The sequence below is a fragment of the Mauremys reevesii genome, linkage group 2, assembly GCF_016161935.1.
Source record: "Mauremys reevesii isolate NIE-2019 linkage group 2, ASM1616193v1, whole genome shotgun sequence".
NCBI classification, from domain to species: Eukaryota; Metazoa; Chordata; order Testudines; family Geoemydidae; genus Mauremys; species Mauremys reevesii.
The window spans coordinates 77,082,008-77,097,584 of record NC_052624.1 but is presented as its reverse complement, the minus strand read 5'-3'; the positions used below and the strand labels follow the sequence as shown (position 1 = coordinate 77,097,584).

The window sequence follows — 15,577 nt, the reverse complement described above, 5'->3', positions numbered from 1 at the left end:
CATTATACTCCACACCCGAACATAGCCACTTTATGAACTTCATACCCTCATATCTCAATGTCTGTACTTTGACCCATTAACCTTTTACCCCCAATTGGGGATATTACAGATTATGTATTCCTTATGCCACCCGATCTTAAATCAAATTTTGCACCCTCGATAATCTGTATGTTATTCCCTGATAACCAGACACTTCTATGCTTAAACTCTGTACTGTTCACTTTTTTTTTAATATCCTCTTAATAAAATCTTTAAATATAGTAGGATGGGGCTTTGTATGCTAATAAAATGATGTAATAGAACAGTTCTCAAACTGCTGGTCATGACCCCTTTTTAATGGGGTCTCCAAGGCCTGTATTAGACACATTGGGCCCCGGGGCTGAAGTTGAAGCCTGAGCTCTGCCACCCAGGGCTGAAGCCGAAGCCTGAGGGCTTCCGCTCCCCGCCACCCCTACGCCGGTGGGCTCAGGCTACGGCTTCAGCCACACGTGGGACTGTGTAGCAATTTTTGTTGTCAGAAGGGGGTCGTGGTGCAATGAAGTTTGAGAACCGCTGTAATAGAACCATGAGATGGATGATATTAATGCATGTCTCAAGCCTCTGAGCATGCCCAGTGTGACTTGACTGTTTCTAGACACCTGAGCAGACTCAGCTGACTACTTGTGTAACTTGTGTAGTTACTAAAAGGGCTGTTCCCTCCTGAGGCAGGACATAGGCATCTGATGTAACATATTTTGTAGGAGTTTTTCAGATGACACCTGCAAAATCTAGGTCTTGTCTGAACTGCATGAATATTAAGTATCCCAGGCCTCTTTTCATAAGAGTATTTCCATGATGCTCACTAGCCAGACTGTCCCTCTGTCTCACTGGCATGCATGCTGTTGGCTGCCATCTTCCCCCCAGAGTGGTGGGAGGGAAGTCACATGATGTTATTACCCATTCTCATATGCAATTTCCCAGTTTGCAACACTGCATTTGCAGACATAAATATCCAGCCAAATTGGAATGCAGTTACCTTTGAAAATGTGGCCAATGTCTCCTTCTGTGCATGACAACTTATGATTTTGTTCATAGTCTCCCAGTGAGTATGTCAAACTTCTGTCTAGTGCACAAGCACATTGACTCTCTCTGTAAATCAGCTGAGATTTTCTTTATGTTCTGCACAGACTATTAATTCTGCTATGATGGAAAATGACATAAAAGGTGGGAGAAATCAGTGTGCTGCACTTTCAGGCACCTAGACATAGGATGTGCATGGAATAAGTGTGACATTTTCCTGAGTTCAAACGCATTTGGTTTCAGAAAATACTTTAGCTCTAGGGTTTCCCTGAAGGAGAAATATTGCCTGGAGTGCCTCATTAAACATCAACTGATGGGCCTGTGTTAAGAAATACTAGCATGGCCTCAAATTAATTAATTTGGGATCTAAGAGGGGTAGGAATATAATGGTCACACAAATCAAACTGTGCATTCCTTGTATCACTTTATTCCTCTGTGCTTTGATTTGAGTTTGGGGTTCAGACAAAACACAATTCAGCTAACATTTCTGGTAGTTGTTAAGTTGAAACAGTGGTAATTACCTAGTATCACATGAAAATCATAAATCCCCCATTGGCACCTGAAACTCAGCTCAGGTTCACTTGAAATTTGACCCAGCCTGACTGAAAGGTTCATGAACCTCAGCGAACCTGACCTGAGTTACAGGTTCATAACCCAAAACCAGGCTATAGATTCACATCGCTGGTTTGAACCAGATTCCTTGGCAACCTCATGCGAAATCGGTCAGTTTCGCTACGTACTCTGGAAATGCTGCCTGCCTCAGCAGCACTGGTCCTATTTCAGGAAAGTGTGATGTGTTTGCAGGCGCTGATTTATGCTGCTGTGCTCTGGCCAGGCCTTGTTCGGAGGAGGCAGTGAGTCAGTCTCCTGTATGCAGCCCTGGCACTTTTGCACACCTCTGGGGTGATTATTATATAACCGAGACAGCAGACCGTCTGCCTTGTACGAAGCAGCATAAAAGCCAATAGCTTATTGTGACAAAGCTAACAGAGTGGGGCATGAAAAATTAGAAAGGGGTTATGGCTTCTGGGTTTCACTTGATAGTGATAATGTTAATCTTGAAGGAGAGTCAAATCCTATTTCTTCCTCCAAGGATATGGGGTGTCATGCGTGCAGCACAAGTGAGGTGGTTGCACTCTTCAGGAGTGGGGTAGGGACAAATACGGGAGCCCATGTTCATGTAGCAAGTCTATGCATACCTAGGTGTCGTGCAGCCCAACACCTTCTGCCTGGGTTTAGTAAATGGAGCAGGTTGGGGGGGAGGGCGGTTTAGACCAGCCAGTCTGCCATGAGGGGGCTCCACCAGCCATTACCTCTATGGGGCAAGCATACAGCAGGAGGGCAATGGGCTAACGTAGTGACCCCATAACAGCCTATGAAAGAATTCCTTCTTCCCTGTGCCAAACCGTATACTCAGGGGAGGCTTTGACCCAGTTGCTGCCAGAGGTGGCTCCTTCCTAGCAGTGGTGCTTCTAACATTGGGGCGTTCACTACCGAAAACCAGGTGAATAAACCCAAAGTTAAATAGCTTCATCCCTATGTCAGGCTAAATTCAAAGCTGTTAAATTAAAATCTAGACATTAGATTAAGGAGCCACAAGAGGAGAGTTGTTTCTGTACCCCGGACTGTATAAGGCACACTCCAGTAAAGGCTCCAGGGCAGGACTTCAGGGAGGGCATCAGCATTTCATTGAATGGGCTGTCAGGAGTGAGGAGGAGCAGGTTCAAAAGTGCCCATGAATTACTAAACACAGATGCAACTAAAGCAAGTTACAGCGCCCCACGTGGAGTATCCACCTTGATCTGCAAACTGCACGCAGGACAATTCCCGCACTATGCAGGTGTTAAGAATGCACCAACGGGCCAGGCAAGAATAGAACAATTCCCCACGCTCCCTTGTTCAGTCTTCTCATTTCTATCAAGAATTGTTTTGATTATTATTAGGGAAGGGTGAAATGGTTCATATAAAACAGGAACCAACCTAAACCTTCATCCAGTATTTGAATTTGCCTGAGAAAATCCCTTTCTGAGGTTCAAAAAAATTCAATTAACTTATTTTTTTTGTTTTGCCTTAATTTGTATATGCATCGCCTCTTGGTTTCAGATAGAAACAGAATCTATTCAGTCCGTGCAAACATCGAGTATTGAAATACCGCAAGCAGGAAGTCTCTGAAATCTTGCAGGAAAGCCTGTTACTGGGAGCTTTGCAGTCCACTTCCCAGACCAAAATGGTTTAGAAAAGCAGCTACATTTTTGAATGGTTCTCTGAACACCCACCAATTTTTTATAGAAACAGCTCTTTCATTAAAAAATAATCTGGATTTTTCTCTAAATTTTATCAAGCTTTTTTCTTCCAGGCATGAAAAGTTCCCTGTTAAACTACAATTTAACCAGGGCCGCCCAGAGGATTCCGGGGGCCTGGGGTCTTTGGCGGCAGGGGCCGGGCGGTAGGTAATTGGCGGGGGCCCTTCTGTTCCGGGACCCGCCGGCGTGCCCCAAAGACCCACGGCAGGAGGCCCCGCCGCGCCCGCCACCGCCCGAAGACCCGGCTGCACTTCGGCGGCGGGTCCCGCTGGCAAAGACCGGGAGCGGAAGAAGCTCCGGGGGCCTGGGCCCCGCAAGAGTTTTCCGGGCCCCCCAGAGCGAGTGAAGGACCCCGCTCCAGGGGCCCCAAAAAACTCTTGTGGGGGCCCCGGCGGGACCCGGGGCCTGGGGCAAATTGCCCCTCTTGCCCCCCCTCTGGGTGGCCCTGAACTTAACATCACCATCCTGAAATTCCTGAAGCCTCTAAATACTTCAAATGTCACTCACAGGTTCATGACCGCCTGGACCGTTACTGCTGTGGATTTCAGCCAGACCCTGCAGAACCCTGCATGGAGGAAATGCTTCATGACAGATGTAGGAATCCTGCAGAACTGGTCCTGGTCCACATCCTGGTATGATATCGCCAAACATTGTGTTTGCCTCCATCCTTTCAGTTTCTAACCTCTACCTTTTTTTTTTTTTTAACAGGCCAGACTGGTTATCTGTTATTGACTCTTGTTATGTTTTTACCCCCACCACAAAGAGCAAAATATGTCTAGGTAACTTTTATTTCAGGGTAAGAGAAAATAAAGAATGTCTGCAGGTTAGATTCTTATATGTATAACTAAGTCAATGGGACAACTGGTGGAGTAATTTGCTGCTCAGTGTAAGTAAAAGTATAGTAAGTGCAAGTGTATCTGAATCTGGTCCTGAGAGTGAGTGAGAGCGAGCGAGAAGCAAGCACAGTGTGTGATTCTCTTTGTAACATTCTGCATCTGAAATGAACTGCAGTGTGTGATAGCATGAGGCAGGGAGATCTCTCTCCATTTAAAGTTGCAGCACTTAAAAAACAGAATGACATGAGCTCCTTCTGGCTGCGTACACACTTCTCAAGTAAAATTTCAGTATGGCATAGCAGTCGTACAGTGGCTGTATTCCTTCAACAATACGCACATTTTATTCTGCCAGAATATTAAACAAATGAAATTCAATCTACATGTCTTCTCACCACGAAATCAAATAGCGTGCTGATTACAAATATTGTCCCTGGATGATGATAAATAAAATAGGCAGTTAAGAATCAAGTATGACATTGAGATTGCTCAGTAATGTTAGATAATGACAATCTGACTTTCATCTTAGAAATCGACGACAGACCAATTTAATCCTTGGGGACAAGATGAGTTTAACTTTAGGGACCTGGCCATGGTGACCCTCTGCATTTTATTTGGCGCAGCTGGTACATGTGCTCAGCAACTTAAGACTTTTGGATTAAATTGTGGTTTTGGTAAAGGGTAAAGGGCAGCACATAGTCGCACTAGCCTGGGTGCAGACAAGAAGCTTGTCTCTCAGAGTTAATACGTGGTCCCAGGTTCCACCCTTGCTGTGGACTATCATTGCTGCCAACCCTAAATAGTCCAAAAAACACTCTTTGCATACAAATTACCCTTCCTCCCAAAATGTCAGCTCAAAGAACCCCCACAATGTGAACTTCTTGCTTTTTTCCCACCAGATCCGGGGAAGTGAGCCTTCTCGCCTGGTGTTCATTGACAATGCAGGCAGACCTTACCATCCGGAAGCAAAACTCAACTTCAGGCTACTGGAAGGCATAGATGGGTAAGAAGGGCAACAGAAGCGATTCTAGCTAACAGTACCAGAGTGTCACAGCCCATGCCACCGGAACAGTCCCTTTCTTTCAGAATATATAAGGCAGAACAGTTAAGGTTCTTCAATAAAAACAGATGTGTCTCTGGTGAGAATAAATTGGACTGGATGGGGCTTGCCTGTGTTTGTGAAGTTTTCTTCTAGATAGTGATTCCTAGGGCTCACACCCAATAGAAAGACTGAGTCCTTTACATTTGCATATACCTTGTTGATATCTACACCCCTGCCCCACCCCCCCATGACGATGCTAAAGATGTTTGTTCCACATATACCACTGCTGAAAGCTGTGCAATCCCACGTTTGTATATCTTAGTTTCTTGTATTGCCTTTTCGCTCAAGTCTCAATATGGGGGCTGAGCCAGGTCCCCTTCAAGATAGTGGAAAGGCTCCCATTGATTTCAATGGGTTTGGATAAGGTCCTACATGCAGATATCAGAAACACAAATATGGGGCCTCAGTCCGAGCTAACATGCACCCGTGTAAATCAGGAGTGGCTCTACTGAAATTAATGGAGTTACAGTGGTATAAAATTAGAGTGAGATCAGAATCAGGCCCTATGTGCACATATTTCACACTGAGGTGAATATTTATCTCGCACACTGGGGGTGGCTAATGACTATCTCAGAAACATAAAGCATATTATTTTCCCTGCATGAACACTGAAGGGTTGAAAATCCAGATTCAAATGTTTTGGGCGAGGGACAGCTCTCTCACTCTTTGTTTATTAAGCTGTTATAGCTTTCTACATCTCTGCATCCAAGAAAAATAGTTAGCACCAAAACAATCTCTGCTTTGCATAAAATATTAACAGAACAGAACTCTGACTACTTCCGGGGACAGATATGGAGCAAACACTATTCGCCTGCCCTAACCCCTTAGTTGTATGATTTTATCTTTCCAACTCCTTTTCTTTCCTTCTTCTGATTGTCTTCATCAGGTTTCCTGAGACAGCTGTGACTGTGCTCAAATCGGGATGTTTACAGAACATGCTTCTGAAGTCACTGTACATGGATCAGGAATTCTGGGAAAGCCAGGGTGGATACCAAGGCCTTAGACACTTGCTTCAAGTCATTAACAGAAGAGGACAGATCCTACTGCAGTACATTCAGGAACACAATTTGACAATCTTTAAGGATTCATCACTTTAAAACATGCCCCTACAAGAGCGACACACTCGCCTGACATAAAGTGCAAGTTGCAACCATGAATATACCTCAGTCCTCTAAAGCTTTTATGATCAGAAGCTGATTTTGAGTGCTTGGTTCTTGAGAATCAAATTCAGCAGCACATGCTGAAGAAGCAGAATAGATCCAAGGAAGAGACAGATGGGGGAAAGAAAATTTCTGACACATTACAGACAGGCTGGGAAAATGCATTAACCAAGTATTTATTGAGCACTGACTCCAACTTGGATTTTCAAAGGAGTTGAATCTCATTGAGATTTTGGGCACCTAACTCCTTGAGGTTCCTTTGAAAATCTTATCTTGAGTGTTACGGCAAAATTCTAAGGACAACATGAGAAATATTAACTCAACAGTTTGAGAGACTGACCAAAGCTCATAGAATTCAATGAGTCTTTTCATTGACTTCAATAGGCTTTTGATTAAGCCTTAACTGCTTCAGAAATAGTCAATATGACCACTTTGGTTTGACATAAGAAAAAAGGGTGGCACCTCCAAAGTGAATTATATAAATAATTAAATAGCATGTGAGCTTCAGGGAGGTGTGAGCTTCAAAATCTAAAGGGGATCATTTAAAAAACACCCATCTGATTGCACAAGCAATTTCCTTTTCTCTCATTTCTTTTTAAGAGAGATTAAATGCTACAAGTTATGTTAGTGCCATGTTCATCAAGTCAAAACAATTGCTATTACTATAAAAAAAATTGTAACCACCAAGACACTACATTGGCCTCCAGAGTGACCACATCATTTTAATGTGTGAAATCCTGTCCCACTGAAGTCAATGGGCGCTTTACCATTGACTTCAGTGAGCGCGGGATTACTCCATTGCTTTCATCTTTCTCCCACTCCTTCCTCATCCTCACCATGTGTTATCACCTCCTGGGACTGAGCTGCACAGGTGGACTGCTGTGCCCGTGTGGAGTCCAAAAGAAATCAATGACATCGCAGGGATGCCTCGTACTAGTAAGCCCTGCACTCAGCAGTAAGTGTTTGCCGATTGTAAACCCTTATGAGCACAGGGTAAGTCATTGCTTGTTCTGCGAAATGCCATGCACAGCTAGAGCGTTACATGAATAAATAAATAATAACAAGAACAATAATATTACATAATTAAATCCACAAAATGTACTGCAAAAGTTAAAGTCCTAACAGCAACAGTCATTTGGCCATCTGTGATGTGTTCCATTTTTGTTTTTTCTGGCTGATATATTTATGTTAATCTCAAACAATACCACAAAACACATACGTTGGACAATGGAGTTGAGTTAATGTTGCTTTTAGAACCAAAAACTTTGCATTTCCTGACTTCTTGTGGTTTTTATCTGTTCAAATTTAACATGGCATAACATGCAGGTTTTTGCATTTTTCGTGTGTGTGTGTGTGTTGGGTGGTTAAACTTGGAAGATATCACTTCTGTATGTGTAATAAATGGGGGGAAAACCCCCCCAAAAACAATCCTAAGATTTGCTACTGATTAATACATATCTGTGTGTTCTGAATGGACACTAGCGGGGGGGCTCTCAGTTATTATAGAGAAGTCTTTCCCAGGTGTCTGGCTGGCGGATCTCACCCACAAACTCAGGAGCTAACTGATCGCCATATTTGGGGTCAGGAAGGTATATTCCCCCAGGTCACACTGGCAGAGACCCTGGTGAGTTTTCGCTTTCCTCTGCAGTGTGAGGCACAGGGTCACATGCTGGTTTAAGCTAGAGTAAACGGAGAGGCTCTGTAACATGGCATCAAGATTTGTGGACTTCAGTAACTCAGTCAGAGGTTATGGACAGGAATAGGTGGGTGAGGTTCTGTGGCCTGTGGTGTGCAGCTTAAATCAATGGTCCCCAAACTTCTGAGGGTCACGCCCCCTCTTCCCTGTCCATGCCCCCCCAATGTTCTTCAGAGCCAGGGCTAGGAGTAGGGCTGCGGCTTGGTGGGGGGTGAGAATGCAGACAGGGATAAGAGGCTGGGGGGTGAGTCTGGTGCTGAGGACCGAGCCGTGGCCAAGGGCCGAGGCTGGGCACGGGGGTGGAAGCAGAACTGCGGTGGGGGCCAGCAGCTGGGCCCCCAGCTGGGTGCAAGCTGTGCTGAGGCTGGGGATGGGATCAGGGCAGTGCAGGGCCGGGAGGCAGGGTCCTTCACTCTGTTTCAGTTAAGGATGTGTCAGGTTTCCCATTAACCTATTTTTAGGGTTTTATAACTTGATCATAAAAATTCACTCTAGTCTGACAAAGTCTCGTCTCAGGAGTGCATCTTTCTTTAACCAAATTTCACTGGGCATTTATAGCTTCCATGTGTGCAAAAAGACAATACAAGCTGCCGCTTCGGGGGATTTTTTCTATGCTCACATAACTCAAACATAGCTTTGGTCTGGCAAGCAGCCAATGACATCCCTGTGGATATGATGAGACAAGCAAGTAAAGAGGAGGAGCTATAGAGCTGGACTAGACTGAACCCTATGTGGGTGTGCAAGAAGGATGGGCAGGAAAGAGGTTTCAAGGAGGCTTCGTCCCACCTCTGCTATTGTGCCGCTGAGCAGGAATTGTCACCCTCTTGATAGCTGCACTTTGGGACTGGAAACACCGGGGCAACTCTAGAACTGACAATGATGGTGAAAACCGTATAGCTAGGCCCCTACCAAATTCATGGCCATGAAAAATGCATGAAATATGTGAAATATGGTCTCCCTCCATCAAATCTGGTCTTTTGTGCACTTTTACCCCTCTACTATACAGATTTCCCGGGGGAGACCAGCGTTTCTCAAATTGGGGGTCCTGACCCAAAAGGGAGTTCTAGGGGGGTCACAAGGTTATTTTAGGGGGGTTGCAGTATTGCCACCCTTACTTCTACGCTGCCTTCAGAGCTGGGTGGCCAGAGAGTAGTGGCTGTTAGCCAGGCGCCCAGATCTGAAAGCCGCGCCCCACCGGCAGCAGTGCAGAAGTAAGGGTGGCAATACTATACCATGCCATCCTTACTTCTGCTCCGCTGCTGCTAGCGGCGGTGCTGCCTTCAGAGCCAGGCTCCCAGCCCACAGCTGCCGCTCTCCAGTGCCACCACCAGCAGCAGCACAGAAATAAGGGTAGCCGTACCACAACCCCAACCAACTCCCTTTTGGGTCAGGATCCCTACAATTACACCACCATGAAATTTCAGATTTAAATAGCTTCAGATTTTAAAAATCTTATGACTGTGAAATTGACCAAAATGGACCATGAATTTGGCAGGGCCCTATGTATAGGGCTAGGTGGCCTCTCCCCTTCACCAGTCGGCTGCACCCTAGCAAAGGGGAGTTGAGCCAGCTGCCACATGAGCTCTGCAGAGTGTCTGGAGGCACAATGTTTCTGGAGCTATTGCTGGCGTAGTGCGCCTTTGCATCCCCCCCCCCCACCACTATAGGCTGTGGTTTTAAAAAGATGCATAAGAACATAAGAATGACCATACTGGGTCAGACCAAAGGTCCATCCAGCCCAGTATCCTGTCTTCTGACAGTGGCCAATGCCAGGTGCCCCAGAGGGAATGAACAGAACAGGTAAAATCATCAAGTGATCCATCCCCTGTCACCCATTCCCAGCTTCTGGCAAACAGAGGCTAGGGAACACAACTAGGATCACAGGGATGAAAGGGATCACAACTGCAGTTCTGATCATCATCTAGCAGTCTGGAGGTTTATCCAAATGTGTTTGATACAGAAACTGGTGGGAAATCTGAGGCTAGAAATACCATTTGCTGCAGCCTTTGCAATGTCACGTAGGAAGAAACCTTGAAAATAGTGGGCTTTAAATCAAAGACTAAATGAGTACCCAACTCAGGTTCATCAAGTGTTGCCAGGTAATGTTTATTTTATTACCCAGGATACTGTACTTTTGAATCATATGGTTTAACCCAGCTCCTTGATGCACACACCACATGATTATCTGTGTAGCTCCTGTTGTAGCACAGCATTTCATTGCCTGTCTTCTTAGGAGTTAAAGGGAAATGACACACACCACAGACTTTAAAAACTCTCATAACAAATGTGTCTGCCTTTCTTCAGCCACAATTGATTGCCATGGAAATGATTTTATGACAACTTAGGATGGGAAACAGCCCTCAGGAACAGCAAGAAAGATCCTATTTTCATACAAATGTTCCTAGTAATAAAGAATCAGAGGAGAGAAACAGAGACAGAATTGTTGTTAAAGTGATGGTTTTCCACTCAGGGGCGGCTCCAGGCCCCAGCACGCCAAGCGTGTGCTTGGGGTGGCATGCCGCGGGGGACGCTCTGCTGGTCGCCGGAAGGGCGGCAGGCGGCTCCGGTGGACCTCCCACAGGCATCCCTGTGGAAGGTCCACCGGAGCCGCGGGACCGGCGAGCCGCAGAGCGCCCCCCACGGCATGACGCCGTGCTTGGGGCGGCGAAATGTCTGGAGCCGCCCCTGTTTCCACTGCAGGTCAGCTAAGGGCCCAATCCACCCCTGTACCGCCCAATTGACTGTACTGCATTGCCTTCAATAGGGCACAGGATCAGTCTAGCTTTTAAAACCACACAAACTGCCAACGGTAGGTAGATAGATAGATAGATAGATAGAATTCTGCTTATCTGCTGTCCTTTCTACAGATGGAAATTTAGCAGCCCACAGTACTTGGTTAATCAGAAAAGTTCTGTTAGCTCAAATGAGCTAAACAAAAATGAATAAGTTAACTATAATAATTGCCTTTAGAGTCGGATTTTTTTCATTCAAGTAGAATCTAACAATCTAAACCGTGAAGTCTGTAAAGACATGTCGCTGAAAGTCTTTAAGCCTAGAATTGTCTCTCAGATGTTTTAAGCCCACACCTTTCTGTAACCTACACATGGGCAGTCCCCTGCATGAAGCCACATTAATGTTCCACAGACAGCCCACTGCAGGATCAGGGCTTATATCTTTCTCACTAAATCACTCATGACCCTGCCCCTTGTAATCAAATAAATTCACTGTCCAGCTATCCAAATGCAGGAAATAAAAATTGAGCGCTTTCATAAAATGCACTTTGGAATTCTTCTCTGTGTGTAAGCCAGTGGCTTCTCCCCTTTAAATGAAACAGGCATTACTTATAGTAATGGATTCATAGCCACGTACCTATAAGTAAGAGCAAAGCTCCTCATTGGAACCAATGTAGACAGCTGCTTAAAACAAATGGTCTGAGATGGCCCTTGGTAAATTATATCCCACGGGCAGCAGCAACCAAGAGAACAGTTATGGAAGTTAGAAGTCAAACATTACTAATGACTTGTGAACCTCAAGAGGTTTGATGGTGCAGTTTGGATAAGAATAAATGTGTTTATCACTCCCCACGTTTAGCCTTTTGTGTGTTGATATGTGCCTGTGTGTCAGTAGTGGATCAGTATGAGCCCATAAAGCATTCCCATGCCCTGAGCAGGAATGCACAGATACCTACCCTGGGAACTGCAAAATCTAGCAGATGAATCCACATTTATCACTAAATCACCAGATATCAAAATAATCCAGTTTTTAGAAGGTAATTTGATTGATGTTCTTTGATACTTGTTTAAATATTTATGCTGAAAAAGAAAGGAAAAACCCACCCCAAGATGAGAATATTATTGTGGCAATAACTTTTAAGATTTATGAAGGTAAATTAGTTTGACATTTTATTTATATCCAATGAAGAAAGAGAGAAACTCTCCCTGTGATGGATTTTCCTCATTAGTTTGGAGAATGTCTCAAGTAGAGTTTCTGACATTGTTTCTTTCAAATGGTTAGACAAACAGTTTATCAAAAGGGTATAAAATTGTCAGGAGATGAAGCAGATTAATGATCAGTAACAGGAAGATCACTGAATTTATTATATAAGTAGCAGAGTTGTTGGAGCTTAAGAAACAGTTTATTAGATAACCTTCCTGTGCACACACACACGCATGCAAAATCTGAAGACTTCAATATGCAGAATGGATTTACAGTTTGTGTAACAATAAACAGTTCTTTTAAAAGGAGATTATAGTCAATTTAACTGCAGGTGGTGCTGAACTGGAATATCCTTGTGTTGACCTTCTGAGGGAGCACCCATCAAATACTGTGCCCAATACGTGACTCGGGTTTCCACCAACCTAACATGCTCTAACATCCTTTGACCACAAGGACCAAGGTTTTCAAAAGGGACTAAGTGATTCCGGTGCCTCAATTTTTGGGTGCCCAACTTGAGACACCTTAAAGAAGCCTGGTTTTCAGAGTGTGGGTGCTCAGCACTCTTGGAAAAATCAGATCTCTTTAATGTATCTCAGTTAGGCACCCAGAATCTCTAACTACATTTCAAGATCTTAGCCAAGATGTTTTGGTGTTATAGTGGGAACCAGTTGCAGACTTGGATCACCTTTACATTTGCATATCAGCTGTCATTTAGAAGAGAACATTTCCTCCAAGCCCCGCTGGGGAAGCTATGCACATGCCAAGGGTCCCCTTCTTCCCCCTCCCCCCACCCTTGGGACATTTTATTTTTTAACCCTCTCATTAAAGTCTGTTAGCTCAGGGGTTCTCATGCCCCACCTCTGCCACAACAACTGTTATTCTGCATATAAAAGCCAGGGCCGGCATTAGTGGGTAGCAAGCAGGGCAATTGCCTGAGGCCCCATGCCACAGGGGGCTCCACAAAAGTAAGTTGCTCAGGCTTCAGCTTCAGCCCCAGATGTCAGGGTTCAGGGCCCTGGGCTTCAGCTTTCTTCCCTGGGCCCCAGTAAGTCTATGCCAGCCCTGCTTGAAATGTGCTCGCAGCCCACCCCTGCCCCGGATCCCTGGTTGAGAATTGCTGTGATAACTTATTATTTTTTACCAGTTCAGAACCTCTTAGATTGCAAGTTCTTTAGGGCAGGTACCTTGTCTTTGTGTTCGTGCAGCACCAAGCATAACAGGACCCTGATCTAGATCTGGAGATCCTGGGCACTACGGCAAAATAAAGTAAAATAAATAAATAAAACTTCACTGTGTCTTTTTTATTCACTTGAAAAACCTTCAGCATTAGAGGTTTATGAGTCCCATAGGGCTCTTCCAGCAATTACCTCTGGAATGATAATTGTCTGTCAAATAAAGCAAACACAGGAAAGGAAATTGTGAATCAACTCCCTCCTTGAAATCCTAGAAGGGGCTCTGCCTGCAGCACTTTGAGGTCATGCTCTCTCCCATGCAGCTGTTTGCTCAGCTTGTAACTGAAACCTGTTCTGCGTTCAGAGAACCTACCCTGCTAGAGGGCTCGGCTGTCACAGCTTCTACAATCAACTAACATTCTTTATTAACGTTTTCACCAGTAGGTGATAAGAACAATAATTAAGATCAAGCATGGACTTTGCTCGTGATGGTCCATCGGCGCCAAGAGATCCCTGCACATTGTTCCACAGAGCTCTTTGAAGCAGGGTCCTTCTCCTGTGTGTTTGTAGAGTGCCTAGCACTATGGGGACCTGATCCTGGGGAAGGGCTTCTAGGTGCTACCATATAAAAAATAATAATCATCCCTAGAACTGAGGAGGGCCTCCTCCCCCGTAGGATACCCACCCTTCCCTCTAAAAGGAAAAGAAAATAAAATCTGAACAACAGGATCATGCTCACATTGTACAATACCGAAGGAAAAACTCCTCTTCCTCTCAAGAGGTTTTGGGTTGAGTTTCCACTTTCACCCCAGCTATGAATTGTCTGAAGCACACATGATAGCTCTTTCTTTGTTCACATGCTAAGCAGAGCCGGCATGCTGTACACAAAGGATGATAAAAGAAACTGAAAGGTAATTTTTCAAGCGCATACAGGCACTGATGGGACAGATCTACCTATATTTGGGAAATAAAAAGTTTGAGATTTCTCTCACTGGACTTGCCTTCCCGAGCCCCAGTTTCTCTAGACAAAATGCAAAACATTTCTCATCATATAGATATAAATAAACTAAATATTTCTACAACCTATGTCTATCAAACCTGGATAACGACAGGGCCCTGAGACCTATACTATTTGTGGCCTGCCCTGGCTGCCTGAGGCTGTGATATCCCAAATTTCTGAGTGGCAGCTGGTGGAGAGGGATACTGGAGAATGGCTCTATTTTAATTTCATGCTTGGAATCAGTGCTTCTGAATTCTACCTCCTTTTGAGATGGACATCCCAGTGTCAGCCAGTCTGGGTTCAGCAACAGCTTTCCTTGAAGTAATACTCTCAGGATCGGTACTTCCTTAAGCAGCAGCATCCACAATGGCTGTAAACTCTAGAGGGCAAAACCAGGATGGCAAGAATTTACTGCAGTAAATAGCTTAGTACATTTTAAAAAAGATTAGCCCCTTAGATGAATGAGAACAGAATCTGTATATTTACCCTAGCTAAGACAAAACAGCCTGGGCTAGTAGCAATCATCCACGGCACAAGTGGATAACCATCTGAGGGTCAGGAGGAAAATTCAAACTCCCCACAGCACAGAACTAGGCAATGGCACAACTACATGATGTTTTCATACCTAGAAGAGGAGCTTGGGTTAAGGAAGTTTGAGAAACACTGGTTTAAAAGCTGCTATAAATCTTAGTCTCCAGTTGTCTCCACCAGGTGGCATCAGTTCAACAGGGTGACTATTTTCTAAGCTTGCTAGAACACCTTAAAAGTTATATCATTACCCTGGCAAATTTCAAGCTGTTAGTGCATCATTAATTCCCTAGCAGATTAATCCACAGAGCTGAACTTTACACACGCATGCACTCTTCCCCCTCAGTGTCATTCGCTTCCCAGTTAAAATGTAGATTTATACAAGTCACCCGAGCAAACAGTTCAGGGCCAGTGTCACAGAGAAGGAGGATGGATGCTGGTAGCAATACAAAACTGCAGCAGCTATGAATGTGCTTAAATCAAAACTTGGACCCAAATATTCTCCTAAATTTAGGTGGGTTCAGAATCCATACCCACCGCTGGTGCCTCTCAGATCCAAAAGCTTAGGCCAGGGCATTCAAATTTCGTATCTGAATCTTGGGCCTGTCAATAACTTTTGCTAAACATAACTATAGCAGTCACCAGTCTTCTGTTTTCCTGTTTCCAAAATATACAAGTAGCAACTTTTGAATTCAGATTGCTGCAAAGGGAGCGTCCCACATCTAGAGAGAATTCCGTTTGTCCCCAGTGAAAGTTGCTGAAGCACTAATCTGTTTTGCTAATTAAAG

The 15,577-nt window shown here is 44.6% G+C and overlaps 1 protein-coding gene across 2 annotated transcripts in view; it reads left to right on the top strand.

The window, feature by feature from the left end:
- GASK1A (golgi associated kinase 1A) overlaps positions 1-7,855 on the top strand; it is a 54,633-nt gene extending 46,778 nt beyond the window's left edge. For both annotated transcript variants that reach the window (XM_039521385.1, XM_039521384.1), the window contains 3 exons: positions 3,872-3,994; positions 5,095-5,198; positions 6,184-7,855. In XM_039521385.1, the coding sequence (XP_039377319.1) occupies positions 3,872-3,994; positions 5,095-5,198; positions 6,184-6,394 (438 nt within the window). In that variant the 3' untranslated portion in view covers positions 6,395-7,855. The remainder of the gene's footprint in view (positions 1-3,871; positions 3,995-5,094; positions 5,199-6,183) is intronic.
- Positions 7,856-15,577: the final 7,722 nt, after the last annotated feature.